The sequence below is a fragment of the Silurus aristotelis genome (assembly GCF_946808225.1).
Source record: "Silurus aristotelis genome assembly, chromosome: 3".
In the NCBI taxonomy this organism is placed as follows: domain Eukaryota; kingdom Metazoa; phylum Chordata; class Actinopteri; order Siluriformes; family Siluridae; genus Silurus; species Silurus aristotelis.
Genome location: NC_139576.1, coordinates 11857083 through 11875595, shown reverse-complemented (window position 1 = coordinate 11875595; position 18513 = coordinate 11857083). Strand labels below are relative to the sequence as shown.

At 37.4% G+C, this 18513-nt stretch overlaps 1 protein-coding gene across 6 annotated transcripts in view; it reads right to left on the bottom strand.

Annotated features, from left to right (window-relative positions):
• The window catches only part of nalcn (sodium leak channel, non-selective), a 96488-nt gene that overhangs the window by 72315 nt on the left and 5660 nt on the right, over positions 1-18513 (bottom strand). For all 6 annotated transcript variants that reach the window (XM_083536880.1, XM_083536882.1, XM_083536885.1 and 3 more), the window contains 9 exons: positions 18295-18435; positions 17998-18180; positions 13524-13607; positions 13252-13391; positions 12798-12926; positions 9629-9780; positions 8764-8906; positions 8334-8438; positions 4078-4164 (listed from right to left, as the gene is read on the bottom strand). In XM_083536880.1, the coding sequence (XP_083393006.1) occupies positions 4078-4164; positions 8334-8438; positions 8764-8906; positions 9629-9780; positions 12798-12926; positions 13252-13391; positions 13524-13607; positions 17998-18180; positions 18295-18435 (1164 nt within the window). The remainder of the gene's footprint in view (positions 1-4077; positions 4165-8333; positions 8439-8763; positions 8907-9628; positions 9781-12797; positions 12927-13251; positions 13392-13523; positions 13608-17997; positions 18181-18294; positions 18436-18513) is intronic.

The window sequence follows — 18513 nt, the reverse complement described above, 5'->3', positions numbered from 1 at the left end:
AAAGAATCAGACTTGTTTATCCACCACATCCTACCTAGGAGACCCAGGGAATTTGGAGGCCATGTAAACCTTCACAAAAAAAAAAAAATAATAAAATTTTTTGCAGTATAGTGTATTACCTTGCTGAAAGAGGCTAATGGTATTAGGGAATAACGTTGTCATGAAGGAATACACCTAGTCTGCAACAATGTTTAGATAGCTGGTACGTGTCAATGTAACATTCACGTGCATCCCAGGACCTGAGGAATTTTAGCTGAACATTCTTCAGAGCACTGATTGCACTGTATCTGTCAGCTTGCCTGCTTCCAATTGTGGTAAGCAACACACAAAAAACTGTCATCTATATTACATAAAACATGATTATCACCATAAAAACCAGGCAACCTTCTTTTCTATAGTCCACTTGTGATGCTCACATGCTCATTATTAGAACTGAACTGTAAGCGGTAGGCTGTGGTCAGCATGGTCAATTTAATAAGGCTGCAGCTGTACAATATCAAATAAAGCAATAAATTATTCTCTGTCTGTGTGAGCCTTGTGCACCCATGATCCTGTCACCAGTTCACTTGTGGTCCTTCCTTGAACCACTTTTGGTAGGTACTTTTTTCTACTTTTAACGCAAAACCTTTGAAAACGAATTGTTTACTTTGAGCCTAATATAATCCCACCCATTGACAGGTGCCAAGATTTTCAATGTTATTCACTTCATCTATAATTGTTTTTCATGTTAAGGCTGATCTGTGTATATTGTAAAATTTGGGAAAGGGATAGATGGACAACAAAGTCGATAATGTCAATATCTAAAAAATGTATATACACCAGTGATTTTGTTGCTTATGCAAAAGGCTGTTTGCTTGTTTTTCCAGTGTCTAAAGATTTTGGTCTAGTTTTAAGTTTTCTGTGCACTTTTGAGCTTGTTGTGACAGTGAGTGAACGAGTGAAGTACAAACGTACCCTATTACATTTTTTAGACCTTCAGGTTCTGTAAGATGGATTGCAGCACACATGTGAAACTAGTAGACAGGTAATGGGCCACTACCCCGGTACTGGAACTGGAGAAGTCACCGAATGTTTAGAGCACAGCCGAACGAAAGGAAGCTTAAAAGCGAGCCGCTGAAATGTATGTTGGTTTGGCTGAATGATGTCGACTCAAACACCTAGTACAGAGTTACTCTAAAAATTCACTGGACTTTTGTGAGCTAGCAATAAGCAAATAAGCTTTTTGTTTTTAGCTTGTTCTTCGCATTATGCATTGATTAGTGCAACAAAAGGCTTCCCATGTAAATGAGATTACACCAGACCAGGTGGTGTTTCTGTAAAAAATATTCTGAGTATGAGGAAAGTGAGAGTATGATAAAGACTTGCATTCAATGTGTAAAAAAAATCACTTGTCATCTTCACATACCAAAGGAAAAAAACCTAAAATGTTTGCTCATCATTCCACACCAACTAGTTTGCTGAGGGATAGGACATATACATGACAAGTTATACAACAGTTCTGTGCATAATGTGTCATCCAAAATACATGGTATGAATATTTCATGTGTATGACTAAGAACTGTGCTTAAAGAAATCAGATTTGACATTTTATGGCTTTTAATATGAATATACTAATACTAGCCTTACGGTTATGTTATAAGTTATAAAGCATAAAACATATACAAAACAATTTGCATTTAGAAGATATATTAGGTCAGAATGTATTGTATTTCTACCACCAATACGAATCAACTGTGTTGATGACATCATTCTGCACTTTAGCTTCTCATAAAGTTTCTGTCCAATCAAATGTTTAGGAGAAAAAAAAGTTTCCCACCTACATTATAAAAATCACCTTGCCAAAGTTATTAGGTGAGATGATTCATATCAGCAAACAGAGGTCTTATATGTGTTTTATTTAATTTTCCAACTGTAGGTCTATTATAAGGTAAATTGTTGAATTCCAAAAATGTCCTCAAAAAATAAATCCAACCCATAACATTATTGCTTGCGTTCGTGTCCATGGTACTAATTGTTAAATATAACATAGCCCAGGCTGTGGTGTGAGATAAAAGCTATATGCTTTTAAAGGGGGGGAGGGGTAACTCAATATGTCCTGCCCTGACTTTCTGTTTCAATGAGAATTACACAAAAAAATAAATGCATGCACACATTTGTTTTAATGCAGCACGCATTTCTGTTTGACCTTTTTTATAAAAAAATATAAATGAATAAATATAAAAGAAGCTAAATTAAAACCTTCAATGCAACACACATTCATTCACGAAGCCCTTTCGTTACTCGGATATAATAAAAATAATAAATTCCACCAGGAAAAAAAATTTAATCACTAAACATTTCTTTTACTGACGTGCCAAGTCTCAAATCAAGCACCAAAAACTGCCATGATGGACACATCCGGCAATTAAAACAGTCCGTTTGGAAACATAGGAAAAGTTGCGTTTGGTGTCCTGATGATTTATGTAAATTTTAATATCATAATTATTGTAAAACATTTACAAGAATATTTTGTCTTCATGCTCTATGTTGAGTTTGGTTTCACTAATAATAAACATGCATTTGCATAAAACATCCAAACTTGTCCATGCCCATGTTGATTAGAGTATTAAAAACTTGAAAAGTATTAATTTAAGGTACATTTAGAACAGATAGAAATGTGTGATGATTAAGTTGCGATTAATCTTGAGTTAACTTGTGACAATCATGTGATTGATCACGATTAAATATTTCAATCGATTGACAGCCATATTTATAAGACATTAGTTTAGTGTTTAAATAGCTTGGTCTAAATGTAAATGTTCAGTACTAACTCAACCATAACTTATTTTGTAAATAATGGTCATTTCAATATCTTAGCCTAGAATAAAAGCTCTGATATGAGCTGAATAATGTAAAATAGTTTTGACTTCTGACAATGACATCATTACACCTGAGAGGAAATGAGCTAAACTGCTTGTTTCCTTTTGCTTTCCCTTCTGTTTCTTTTCACCCAGATATTGGAGGAGGTGTTCATTTGTCTGTGGCATCTGACCTGACTATTCAGTCACAGTTCACAGACCACTGGATTGTGCTGAAAGGCATTGTGATTGAACTGTGTGATGAACTACACCTTCACACACTTGAGCAGCACTCGTTCTTACTCTCTCTCTCTCTCTCTATCATTCTCCCTCACACTCTTTGCTCTATTGCTCTCTGTGAGGACGCACAATAGCTTGCTTTGTCCTAATGGGATCTCTTCAAAGTCGCCTGGATCCAGAAATGTCACTGAATGTCATTCTTCACCATCACAGGACCTGCTACAATTTCTTTTCTTTTTTTTCGGTCCTTGAAACGCAAATGTTTCCATTGTGTTCATTGAAGAGGTGATTTTTCGTGATACGACATTGCCAGACCTTAATCAATTTCTTCAAACTCTTATTACAAGCATAATTCTTAAAGCCAACTGATATGATACAAGAAGGTCTTTATTCCTCAGTTATATCAGCGTGATGGCTGTAGTAATGGTCCATCATCACCGATCACCCATGGCTATTTTTCTTTAAACAGCTCAACCATGAAGGCAAATCTCCTGGCCGGATCTAATCTATGTATTAAAGTGCCATCAATGATGGAAGAACCAAAACCATTTCCAGCTGTTCAGCTTTATGTGCCCTACTCGTATACTCACTCTCGCAAAAAGACATTCTATTTTGAATGCCATTCAGACATGATTCATTAACACACTATAATGGCAAACGGCTTAAAGACAAACCAAATGTCACTGACATGTCAGACTGAGTCACGGTGTATTAAATGTGCTGTTTGATCAAATGGCAAAGCTTAGAAAAAAAACACTGACGCACTTCATCAAGCACCATGTGTGCATAATATAAAGTCCATAATGGTGATAAAAAATAAAAAAAATCACAGTCCATCGGATGTTCTCTAAAACCAAATGCACTTGTTGTGTTGCAGTGGCCTGCGGCACGGGTCTTACACTTCCACAGAGTGAAGTGGCATTAGATTTGTCAGTACGGCTATGCAGAGGGGCGTGCTGACGTTCAGGGCATCAGTGCTATTAACATGCATGTTTGGTACCTGAAGGCAAGCAGGAGCAAGGCTATGTGGTTTATTAACATCCACCGCCACAAGCTGCCATCCTCCAGATGCGTCCTCATGAAACATCTGCCAGGGGAAAAAAAAACAGGGTTAGGCAGATGGAGAGAAACAGTTATGATGTCTCAGACAACTGATATTTATTATTACACAGTTTAGATGGAAAGAAAACTGAAACTGGGAAATAATGGCGATCAGTGATAAGTAGAGATGAACTATTCGTGCTTTAGATTCACATTTGACAATGTGAAGCACGTTTTGTAGCATATGTCAGAAACACAATACAGTCGTCCCTCGATTTGTTTATTTTATTTATATTTTCGAATCTCGCGGTCCCACTTTATCGTGATTTTAAATGTGGCACATAACTATTTTGTTTTGTGAATGGTCTCGATTTTATTCCATCATAAGAAATGAGTAGCATTACAAGAAACCGTAGGTTCCCGCGTATTTATTGGTTGTAGCATCCTCTGACGTCAAAAAAAGGGCGGAGTTGAGGACAAACGTCACAAGATTTAGCCAATAAAAAAAATAAAGAATTCGGTGACGTTTACCTTTAGCCCCTTTTTTGACATGTCCACCAATAAACAAGCAGAGAAACTATGCATAGTTTTGTACTGTACTACAGTACTCACTATAAATGTGATTTTTTTGCGAATTTACAAAAGATTAATCATAATATATTCTTAAAAAAGGTCCTCTGTGTATGTTTAAAAAGTGTGGGAGGATGATTTAAAGCTTAAACAATAAAAAATAAATAAACATTTTTGGGGCGGGGTCCATTTATCGCGGAATTTAGTTTTTTGCGGTCGGTTGTGACAAGTAACTATTGCGATAAACGGGGGGGGGGGGGGGCGACTGTACTTGCATACTTATCTTTTGGAACGGAGTAAGATTGCATAACTGTGAGCATTTTAAATAACCTTGTCAATAAATATACATACTCTGTTAAATACACTGTATTTAAAACTGCATTTCAGTTAACAGACCCTCTTATCCAGAGTGACTTAAAACTGAGCAGTTGAGAGTTAAGAGCCTTGCTCCAAGTCCCAGCAGTGGCAGCACTTGGATTAAAACTTGTCACCTTCTGATCTAAAGGCCAGTACATTAACCACAGAGCTACCACCTTCAAATTACATTTGAAACTTATTGTATTACTGCTTCAAATGCAATATCTGTAACTGTGTACCGAGCCAAATAACCATACCTATAACCAGGGGGAGGTGTCGAGGTGGTATCTTAGTGGTTAAGGCGTTAGACTTTGGATACAACAGTCATGAATTTTTAAGTCCCAGCCACACCAAGCTGCCACTCCTGTACCTCTGAGCAAGGCCCCTATCCCCATAGAAAAAGATAGGCTTTTTTTTTTTACTCATCATATGCACTTTACAGAATAGTTAAATTCTTTCTTCACATATCCCAGCAATGTTAGAAAGCTCGAGTCAGAGCATAGGGTTAATGTTAATGTAAATCAATTTAAAGTTAATGCACCGCTGGAGCACAGAGGGTTAAAAGTCTTGCTCAGGGGCCCCAAGAGTGGCAGCTTGGCAATACCGGGGCTTGAACCCCTGACCTTTCAATCAGTAAACCAGAGACGTAAGCACTGAGCTTCCACCTCGCCAGCACTTCGGAGGTATGAATGAGATAAATGTAAGTCACTCCGGATAAGGGCATCTGCCAAATGCCATAAAAGTAAATGTAAATGAACCAGATTTCTTGCAAACCATTCCTATCCTCCCATCAACTATCACTATCTGGTTGCTCTTGAGCACATAGTGATCGAAATAAACTTCTTGTAAAATGATGCCATAATGTTCAATGCTTTTAAATATCATTTATTATATTATATTATATTATATTATATTATATTATATTATATTATATTATATTATATTATTGTACTATTAACTTTTCATGTTTAAAACAAACCAACAAAAAAAAGAATGAAGGCAATGTACAGATAGCCAATGTGTATCTTTTAAACTAATCCTGAAGAAACCAAACCACTTACAATCACATAAAAAAATATATATATATTTATTAAAAATAAGCAAAAACAATAAATGTATATATTTCAATGTATATATATATATATATATATATATATATATATATATATATATATATATATATATATATATATATATATATATATATATATATATATATGTTTTGTTTTCGATATATATTAAAAAAATAAAAACAAAAAAAAAAAGTTTTCTAATCAAAACCTTGCCTAATCTTCTTAGGGGGCCTAAATTAAAAGGAATTATATATAAGAATAGCTGAACAAAGGAGAATTCCACAATTAAACGATTCTCAGGTCCCAGAAATCCACTTTAGGTCAATAGTTTTATTTCTTTGGGTAAAGGTACTGACTCGGGCCTTATTGATTAACACCCAGAGAATTACAGCTTCCTGTACACCTTGAGTTAATTGCTTTTTTTGTGTGACAGAAGACTCAAGAGCCTCTGTAATTAAAATTAAAGCTGATAGAGAAAAGCTAATTGTTTTCAAGGTCACAGGTCTAGATAGTATAACTGAGAAATAACTAGGGACATCAAGAGAACAAAAAAAAAGATTCCAGATATTCCAGTTCTAGTTTGTTTTAACCAACACAAGCTGTATTAAGAAAATGTTAAAAATGTATTCACAAATGTTTACATTTGCCTTTAGACTGTAATGAAAATTAATCATCAACAGTGATCATAGACAACATCTGGCATTCATTCCACTAATAAAATCTGATTTATTTACGTTCATTTTAGAAATAACATTATTCATTTATTTTCTCCTTATTTATTACACACTGATCTATTAAAAGAATTAGAAATCAGAGACAGAGAAGGTAACGCTTCTATCTATTTCCATTAAAATTGTGCCAGAAGCAGAAAATATATAGTGGTGCCAGTTCTGGTAGCTGTTGTGCTGCCAATTCCATTAATGAAACCCCTGAGGTGTTGCTCCAGCTTGGCCCTGGCGCAAAGACTGGCACCATCAAAAACCTACTATGCTTCTATTCACATGGCTGCACTTACATGTTTTCACACCAGGACACTGCTTCACATTTCACACCAAATGAATGTAGGGACACGCACTGGATGGGCAAAAGCAAACCATGTACACTCAGATTTTATAATATCTTTACAGTGGGAGAAAAGAACACTAGGGCAGGACAGGTGAGGACACATCACGCATGGACTGGCTGGCATTATCTAGCACACACGCACACAAACACATCCCTCATAGCCTTACTACCCCACAACTCACCTCCAATTCTACCAATCAACCACTTTGCCAAGGAGGTTATTTTAACCATAAAAACAAACAAAAGCTATGTTCTTTATTAGCTGCGTTTTTCACCATTAGTGCAGAATCCTTATTTCATTTAGTGTGAGGCAGGAACAGAGATTACCAGTCCATTACACACACACACACACACACACACACACACACACACACACACACACACACACCCACACACACCCACACACATTTATATTAAAAAGCAATTTAGATTAACCATTTTCTAATAAGCGGACAAGAAGAAAACACTCATAGACATCAGGCAATAAGCTAAAAGCACATATGGACATCAGGCAGGCATGGACATAAGCTCAGAGAGGAATCAGGGACAGCAGCAGCTGCACCACCAGGCTACTACTCCAGACATGTGGAGGTGTGCTGGTTTGTGTCGTAATGCAGTAGTCACATGACTTCAGAATCAAAGCAGTTTACAATATCTCTTTAATTCTTAATATTCCTAATACTATATAAATAATTATATATATATTAAAAAAAAGCAACAAAGTAATATTTCTATTCTTTCTATGATTTCTTCTGTGACATTATGTCTGTTCTAGACACCTCACTGTATGTCTTTATCTCTAAACGGTATATGATTGATGGCTCACGGTAGAACTACCCATTAAACGTATGATGGATGTGCAGGAATCGTGCTGGGCATTGGAGTGAAAGAACACTGATGGATGTAATTGTGACAAGAATGCAAAAACGGTGAGAAAACAAAAAAACAGTGAGGCTTGTAATACTGAGCTATAGCATTATATTAGTGCTAATTATTTTGTGGTAAAGTGGTAAATATCACACAGTATGCTCCGGTGTTCCAAATAACAAGAATGTACCTGAGCAGCAAAGTGCAGAATCCGTTTAATCTATCGAAAAATGAGCACAGGATATTTTGAGTGTGATTAAAGGTTACTGAGTTCAGTCAGTACCTGTGTGGTCGCTGTGGATGTAGTGCTGCTTCTGGAGCCCCACATCTGCTGAAACTGCACCCGGATCTCAGCAAAAGTCTCAATGATCACAGCTATGAACACGTTCTGAAAGCACAAAGTGCACGTTTGTCAGTCGGTTTGTCCTTTTCTGGTCTATTACGCTTTATGATCTTGATCCAAAAAAAACAGCCGATTGAAAGCCATTAAACAAAAGAATCTTCTCCTTAATAAAGTTAATGGAATGGAAATAAACACTATTAATACAAGCGTCGGATCACCAACACCCTCTACATGAGCCGATATATATATATATATATATATATATATATATATATATATATATATATATATATATATATATATATATATATATATATATAGTACAAGATGTAGAGGTCATACATAAAGTTAAAGGGGAAGGAGACCCCACCTTAACCAGCCAAGCGAGGAAGAAGATGAGTGTGATGAAGTAAAAGTAGGAGCGCCAGCGTGGAAAGCTGTCAATGGCACGGTACATGATAAAGACCCAGCCTTCCTGAGAGGCGGCCTCGTACACAGTGAATATGCTGGTACCTGAAGAGGGGGAAAAACAGAGAGGAAGCCCAGATGTAAGATCACCTCAGTGCCCCTGAATTGAGTCAGCCGGTGTGCAGACACAACAATGCACACATAAGCAAACTTTTGGCTATACTGCATCTAGTCAGGTGTTTTCATTCCAAACCTGCAGATCCCTTTTTCCAAACACACACTTTCATAAGAGGTTTCATAAAAGCTTAAACAAACAGAGTTCAAACTGCAGTATGAGCAATATAAATTTCACATCTTTTTTTAAATTTGGGGTTAACGTTTGTCAAAGGCCAACTCATTGAACAGAGGTTTCTTTATACATGAAAGGATGAAGAAACCTCTGCCAAAACAGTCCTGACCCATCGAGCATTAACATTAACCTCTTCAGCAATTGGAGCTACAGGAGCTCATCTGTTGGCTCGGACCACACGGGCCAGCATTCACTCCCCATGTGCATCAATGAGCCTTGGCTACCGGTTCACCACTGTTCCTTCCTTGGAGCACTTTTGATAGATAGTGACCACTGCAGACCAGGAACATTCCACAAGAGCTGCAGTTTTGGACATGCTCTGACTCAGTGGTCTAGCCATCACAATTTGGTCCTTTTCAAGGGGTTATGGGATAAATGTATTTTTTAAATATTGTATCAATTACATTATTTAGAAAATGAATTGAATTCTGAATAGAGAAAGTTCAGCCAGTCAGCATGTCAGACATTTCACACTTGCCAAGTTCGTTGAAGCCACTGTAGCCCAGCTCCTGTCGGCTGAGACCCAGGTCCTCCAAGTCCACGCACTTAAAGCCCATTGGACACTGGTATCCCTCTCCATCTGGAGAGCAGTGTGTGTCGGGAATGGCAAGGTTGTTCCATGTCACATTACTGCAATAAGAATCAAATAAAACCGAATAATATATTATTTGGAACACACACAGTAGTCTTACTATCACTGCTATAATTTTTAATGCAGCTCATTATTCTATGTCCATACCTAAATATAACTTTTACTTAGATAAACCAGTACACAAACTCAGAAACCAATAGGCAAGCTTTTTTTGGAAATAAACATCAAGATTAACCTGTCAGATATTCCTATGTTTATTCTTGTTCTTTATTCCTATTCCTACTTAGTGGAAAAAAAATGCCCACACACAAACACACAGAAATGAGCTCTCTCACTCTCACACACACAAACACACACACACACACACACACACACACACACACACACACACACACACACACACACACACACACAATTCCCAATTTGGGCCACAGGTGTTACATCACGATCCACTTGATGTCTCTAATGAAAATTAATGTTTTCAAATTGGTTACCCAGACATTCTTTGAAATTGTTTATTAAGGGATCTCAAATGAGTAGGGGATAATTTATTGCAGTATCACCGAGGCCAATCAGAGATGCGCTGCTGAATCAAAATAGCTTTAATTACATGCTGATAAATCACCCAGTAGAACGTTAAAGTAAGCTTAATCTGGCAATAAATAAAATAAATAAATACAATCTACATGCTAAGGAATAACCTTATGAATCACCACTGCAACTTCTCATTGCTAGCAATAGTTCAGTCATTCTGAAACGCCTGAAATATTTGAAAAATGTGAGTGGCAAGGTCACATCATATAATATTACAACATAAAAGAAGAAACCAAAAATTATTGGTGTCATCAAATGCAAGATTTTTCTCCATTAAAAAAAAAAGAAATAGAACCCTGACGAGAAAGCTGCCCTTAAAATTTTATCCACAACCTCCATCAATTCAGTGCGACTTTGTGCCAAGGACATATGGTCTGGCTAGATTAGACACAAGGATTGACTCAGAACACTTCTGAAGCGTGCCTTTAAAAGAGCAAAAAGCTAAATCTCGTCTCATTCAAAGCATGAAATTATTAGGGACTGTATCTTTAAACTTAGTGCCACTCTTTTAAAAAGTAATCAACGAAAATGTATGTAAACGACGTCCAAGAGAGGGCTGAAATCACAGCACGGTCGGGGTTAGGAGATCTCTCAGAGTCGCAGAGATTGAGGCAGATTGAGGCTGTAAAGTTTAGGGAGGGAAGGATGAGTGTGTGCACAAAGCCCAGACAATGTAGGATGTGCTAATTATTATGATTAGTCTGCAGAGTACTCCTCCGCTGTAATACTGATGGCTGGGGCTCTTTGTTTTTAGAGCTGGCTGCAAAACACCAGTCCGCTCAGGAATATCAAATAGCTCTGTCTAGAAAATAAATACACCAAACAGCTATCTCTTAATGCATTTACACTATCAAATGGGTAATCATACACATTTAATTTGGTACTGTGCACACTGCAGAGACATTTCATTCCTGTCGCTACAGCTGTTGATAAATATTCTGTACAGTAGTTTATGAAGATCAATGTGTGTGTGTGTGTGTGTGTGTGTGTGTGTGTGTGTGTGTGTGTGTGTGTGTGTGTGTGTGTGTGTGTATTGTAAAGCCAGCACTCCCTATGTGGGGAAAAAAGGAAAACAACTCACATTATTAAATCCAAGGTTTTATAGCACTTATTCAAGAACAAGTCATGAATTCTTTGAAGTTTATATTTTTTGGAATCTTCAAGACCACCCGAGCCGTGCAAAAAAGGTTAAAACTTGTTGCTGGGTTTCAATAAAAGATTGATAAAGGGGTCTGATTTAACACGATACTGTGTATGCAATAAGCAACCATTTTAGTATAATCTTCTCAAGGAAAAATACAGAAAATATAGAAATGAAACTTGGATATATTTTAGAGTAGTCAGTATACAGCTTGTATAGCAGTATAGATTTACTGTTCTCTGAAAATAAATCAACATACAGCCATTATTGTCTAAATAACTGCCAACAAAAGTGAGTAAACTGTGACTAAATTTGGAGTAGGATGCTCAAAAACCACATACCATACTTATGACCAGGTGTCTGCAAACCTTTGGCAATATAGTGTATATAAAATGTCTAATATATGTAACAGCTGTATATTTAAGCCCTTAAATGCTAGTTCATTTTGAACTCTTGGTCATGCAACGTTCATGGATCATTATATTTCACCACTATACAAACTAAAACATTAAATAGTTTGAATATTTTTTTCTGATTACATACAAAAGTTTGCAAACACCTGGTCATAAGTATGGTATGTGCTTTTGTAGCATCGAATTCCACATTTATTTTATACCACAGGTTTGGGTCTCATAGTTCAAGTGAAGGGAAAATTCCATGCTACTGGACCCAAATACAATTGTGTGCCTTCGGCTTTGCAATAACAGTTTGGGAAAGAACCACATATGGCTGGGAAAGCCAGGTGTCCCAATATATTTCTCTATATAGTGAAAGTGAGAATGGGGAACCTACTGTGCCACACCTGGAGGAGTCCACTATCAACCCTCTTCCACACAAATGAGCTCACAGATATCCATAATTCTCCACGATCACAGGCAGGGGAATCATCAATATTCAAACTTTTAACAATGTCCCAACAATAGGGCACATTTCACATCAGGTTTAACAAATTGCCCAATATTGTGAAAACTAGTGCTTAGAAGCTGTGCAACTATTTCACACTTTTATATTTTTATATTTGCAGGCAAATGTATAATTATTAGCTGTCTCAATTAGATCATTTGGCTTTGGGTCTACAAAAGCATAAAAGGGCCTACTGTGGACAGTTATTCCAACTAAAAATGTGATCAATCTGACCTTGTGCGAAGAGCAATACTGCCTGATAATGCTGCTGGTATTGTGTCAGTATTCATGGTTCTGACGATTACGTAATTAATAAAAATATGTAGTCCAAAAAAAAAATAATAAAATGACATAATTGATAACCAAATGCTGAAAACAGACACGATTATTTATAAATTTATAAATGTGATTACTTACCCTTCCTCTGTATCGTTCGTAACGCAATGATGATTGAATGTGCCGAACATTTGAACCCCTAGGATTCCATAAAGGAGCAGGAAGAAAAGCAAAAATATAGACACACTCCAGATCTGCTCTCCAGATCGCCTTTAAAAGAAGAAAAAAGAAAACAATTAATAGAATTTCCTTTATTTGTCACATATACCTTACAGCACAGTGATTTTTTTCTTCTTTACATATCCCAGCTTGTTTGAAACCTAGGGTCAGTGAACAGGGTCCGCCATGATACAGCACAGAGGGTTAAGTGCCGTTATCAAGGGCCCAAGAGTGGCAGCGAGGCAATACTAGGGGTTAAACCCTTGACCTTCAGATCAGTAAACCAGTGCCTTAACCACTGAGCTACCACTGCCCTAACGTGTGTAATCAGCCTGGTTCAATAATATTCTAATTAAGTCTTTCATGAGTCACTTACTTAAGAATGTTGGTAATGCGAGTGCGTGGCAACTCGAATCTGAAATAGATCCGAAAGGCACGGATCATTATAAGAGCCCTGGGTATGCGCAGCATTCTCCATGGTGACATCTGGTCCACAATCTTAGCTATTTCAAACACCTATAAACAATGCCAGGGGAAAACAGATAAACAGTGTGAATCACCACACTGCGCTATGTAATTAAAAGCATCAGTATGAACCGAATTTATCAGAGAACTAGTGCTTAAAACAACATGGCTTGCATTTTGTACCTGGAGCACAAGAGAGACCCAGAGAAAGACCACCATGAAGCCATCAAACATGCACCAGCGGTCTTTAACGTAGGAGTTATCTCCCTGGAAACAGAGACGGGTTGATAAGACACATATTTTTTAATGAGAGTCTACAGGTGAGAAGCAGCTGGGCTGCAGTGCTAATGAAAGGCCAGGGTAGCTGGGAACAAAAGAGCCAGCATTATTCAGTCTGTGCAGGTGTCCTCCCTAGTGTGGATGCTGAGATAACCAAATAACAATTCAGCCAGCTCATGGTACTTTATGATTACTACAATAATAGACATGGTCACCATAATCTATAGTGCGTTTCCCTCTGGGAGGAATAAAATGATCTATCTATCTACCTACAAACCCAATTCCAAAAAAGTTGGGAGACTGAACAAATTGTGAATAAAAACAGAATGCAATGATGTGGAAGTTTCTCATTTCAATATTTCATTCAGAATACAACATAGATGACAAATCAAATGTTTAAACTGAGAAAATTAATCATTTTAAGGGAAAAAAAGTTAGAACAAGCCATGTTTACCACTGTGTGGCATCCCCTCTTCTTTTTATAACAGTCTGCAAACGTCTGGGGACTGAGGAGACAAGTTGCTCAAGTTTAGGAATAGGAACGTTGTCCCACTCTTGTCTAATACAGACTTCTAGTTGCTCAACTGTCTTAGGTCTTCTTTGTCGCATCTTCCTCTTTATGATGCGCCAAAAGGTCTTCCCTGAAAGAGGCGATGTCTGGATCGGAGCATATGTTGTTCTAGAACTTGGATATACCTTTCAGCATCGATGGTGCCTTTTTAAATGTGTAAGCCGTCCATGCCACACGCACTCATGTAACCCCATACCAAGAGAGATGCAGGCTTCTGAACTGAGCGCTGATAACAACTTGGATTGTCTTTGTCCTCACATGACATGGCATCCCAGTTTTCCAAAAAGAACTTCAAATTTTGATTCGTCTGACCACATAACAGTTTTCCAGTTTGCCACAGTCCATTTTGAATGAGCCTTGGCCCAGAGAAAATGCCTGCGCTTCTGGATCATGTTTAGATACGGCTTCTTTTTTGACCTATAGAGTTTTAGCCGGCAACGGCGAATGGCACAGTGGCACAGTGGATTGTGTTTACCGACAATGTTTTCTGGAAGTATTCCTGAGCCCATGTTGTGATTTCCATTACAGTAGCATTCCTGTATGTGATGCAGTGCTGTCTAAGGGCCCGAAGATCACGGGCATCCAGTATGGTTTTCCGGCCTTAACCCTTACGCACAAAGATTGTTCCAGATTCTCGGAATCTTTGGATGATATTATGCACTGTAGATGATGATAACTTCAAACTCTTTGCAATTTTTCTCTGAGAAACTCCTTTCTGATATTGCGCCACTATTTTTTGCTGTAGCATTGGGGGAATTGGTGATCCTCTGCCCATCTTGACTTCTGAGAGACACTGCCACTCTGAGAGGCTCTTTTTACACCCAATCATGTTGCCAATTGACCTAATAAGTTGCAAATTGGTCCTCCAGCTGTTCCTTATATGAACATTTAACTTTTCCGGCCTCTTATTGATACCTGTCTTTACTTTTTTGGAATGTGTAGCTCATGAAATCCAAATTGAGCCAATATTTGGCATGACATTTCAAAATGTCTGACTTTCAACATTTTATTATTTTATCTATATTCTATTGTGAATAAAATATAAGTTTATGAGATTTGTAAATTATTATATTCCTTTTTTATTCACAATTTGTACAGTGTTCCAACTTTTGTCTGTCTGTCCGTCTATCTAAATCATTCACATATTGGCTGCAAGCAATTGTTCTGAAAATAATATATATTTTGTATTTCAAATAAAGTTTGAAGAAAGGCAAATAAGAAAAGACTCTATACATATATTCCTTGTACACAGGATTCAACAATCTTAAAAGAATTTCAAATGAGGTTCTCAAAATAACAAAACATTACATATATGCATGCACAGACATACATGCACAGAAACTATGTGTTTACATGTACATATATTTTCTTTCCTCTTTTCTTTAAGCAACTGTAATGTCTGTTAAAGTTACACAATATGGACAAAAGTATTTGGACATCTGACTTTTTTATAGGCCATATGTGTTTTTTCCACAAACTGTTAACACCAAGTTGGGGCACACAATTATACAGCATGTTTTAGTATGTGTCAATTTAGACAATTTTCCTTGCACTTGAACTAGGAGACCCAAACCTGTTCCGGCATGACAATGCTCTGCACAAAGCCAGCTCCATGAACATTTGCTTCACATAGGTTAAAGTGAAAGATATTAAGTGGCCTGCTATAGAGCTCTAATCTCCTTAGAAAAATTTGTTATTTGTTCAATTTGTTATGATTCAGAACACTAACTGCACTCAAGGCTTCCTCAGCCTACATCAGTAAATGACTTTACTAACACCCTTATAACTTAATGAACACAAATCTCCACAACTACACTCCAAGATTTAGTGGAACATCTTCCCAGAAAAGTGGAGATTATTATAACAGCAAATCAGGACTTGTTGTACATGCAAATTTTAATGTCAGGTGTCTACAACCTCTTGTTCTTATAGTGTAGATGGTACATTTACTGAAACATTTATTAAAGATTAAACGTTTCCATGCATCTTATACATTCAAATACAAAGCTTTCTTTCGGCTTATCCCATTAGGGGTCGCCACAGTGGATCATCCGCATGTATGATTTGGCACGTTTTTACGCTGGATGCCTTTCCTAACGCAACCCTCCCCATTTATCCGGGCTTGGGACCGGCACTAAGAGTGGCTGGGGTTAGTTCCCTGACCGGAGATCAAACCCAGGCCGCAGCGATGAGAGCGCCGCATCCTAACCACTAGACCACTAGGGGACCTTTCTTATACTGAACATTAAAATAATGACTGAATAAATAACATCACTAGGACATCCATTTTTTCTCCTTCCTTCAGCATTCCTACAGTGTTTTGCTGTAAGTCCATGAACCAAAATGATGAAATGAATCTTAACAAATAAGGACAGTAAAAGAGCCAGATTATTTAGTTGTTGTTGTTTTTTTAAGATCTGTACATTGTCAAAGTACGTTTAATCTGGGTAACGTTTACCCAAGTACATTTTGGTGTCTAATATTACACATTTTTACTTCACAACATTTTAGAAAAGCTTACCATTCCTTGTTACTTCAAACTACTTTAAATACTACTTTAAATATCCTGTCACAAGCATAACGCCACAGTTCTGGTCTGTGTGGAGTAAGGGTTCTCTCACTGTGTGTATCTTTAGGAAAAGAAAACTCATTTAAAAGGTATGCTGTGCAAGAGAATGGAACACTGAATTGCATAAATTAACAAAATAATAGTTCTCATAACTTGTTACTTTTTATGGATTCAAATGCAATTACATTTGTACTTTTACTTTTTTTTAAGAAGTTTCTTTTTGCTGGAGTCATATTTATTCAGGGTATACATACTGTACTTCACGGTGTATCATGGTGTATCACAGTGTACAACTGAGGACAATTGTAAAAAAAAATAAAAAATAAATAAATAAATAAATAAAAAATAATAATAATAATAATAATAATAACAATAATGATAATAATAATTAAAGCTGGTTCTAAAATGAAACCAGTAGTAATCTAGTCCAAAATGTCCCACCAAAAGTTTGGGAACATTTTCCTTATTTCTCCAAGTAGTGTTTAATGACTAACAACTCACACATACCTCCTAGATGTGTGTAAGGAAAAGACCTGTCCTGCTACCTGACCTTAACCCAATCAAGCTGCTAACCTGCTGAATTAAAAGGTTCAATAGAAAGAGGGATGTTAATTCAGCACTTCACCCCCTGGGAGGTCCTTCAAGATTAATGGAAAAGCTTCTCTCAGGAACAAAAATACTCTTCTGCCTGCAATTATAGCTGCTATAGAGGATTTCTGATAAAGGTATAGTTTTTATTCAGATATTTTTACAAATACTTGTACTAAAAAAAAAATATAAATATTGGTGTCTTTAATCTTTTCATGCTCAGAGTGGGAGCTGGGCAGTTTTGGAAGAAACAAAGAAGCAAAGAGACTTGGTGTCATTAAGCTTGAGTACCTGTCCAACAACGAGTCATCATATGTCTGAAAATAATTTTTCGGCGAAAAAAAGAAATGACTGCCCAGAATGTAGGTCACAAATGTGGCTTGACTAATTGCTCTGAACATTTTTTTTTGTAAAGTACAAAATCAGAGTAATTTTCATTCTGAAACGACCACTTCCTGTTGACCTGGTGGGTACTTTAATGGCTTTTCTTGCATGCATGTACCAGAAGTGATTTGCCAATCAAGTCGTCCATATTTTCCTCATCAGTAATTAAGGCTCTTTCATCTGCCAGCTGCATTTATTTAAATCCATGGACTTTGCATATCGTTTCGTTTTTAAGAACTGTAAAACGACCATTCAGAGCGCGTTACCTTGACGATGCCCCTGATGTGCATCTTGGCGATCATCTCGGCAGTGTAGAGGAACATGAGCAGCGTGTCCAGGGTAAAGGTGACGTACTGGAGTGGGGGATAGTGCTCGAATGTCTTGGGTGTGTTCATGCACACTGAGATGACGCTGATTATGGCACAGGCCCGCAGTAACGAGTGCACCCACTGGGGAAAATCACACGCTTTAACACGTCAACAAGACACCAGCAGGCGTGACGCAAGCATTTGGCCTATTTATGTGCTGCCGCTGGAAACATCACTGAATAACCATTGACTCACTGCTTTGTTGATCCAAAGGATATCGGCACTGTCCGTGAGCGTTTCATCAGGCCCAAAGTCTGTCATAGGCTGCGCCTCGACACGCGAGCTCTGCTTCCTCTTCAGCATGCTGGGGCTTGCCGTGCTATAGAGGGAGTGAATCTGAAAGGCAAAGCAACAAACAGGACCCGCAAATGGTCACCAACCTATGCTATAGGTCTGTTCTAGTCTGAATGTGTG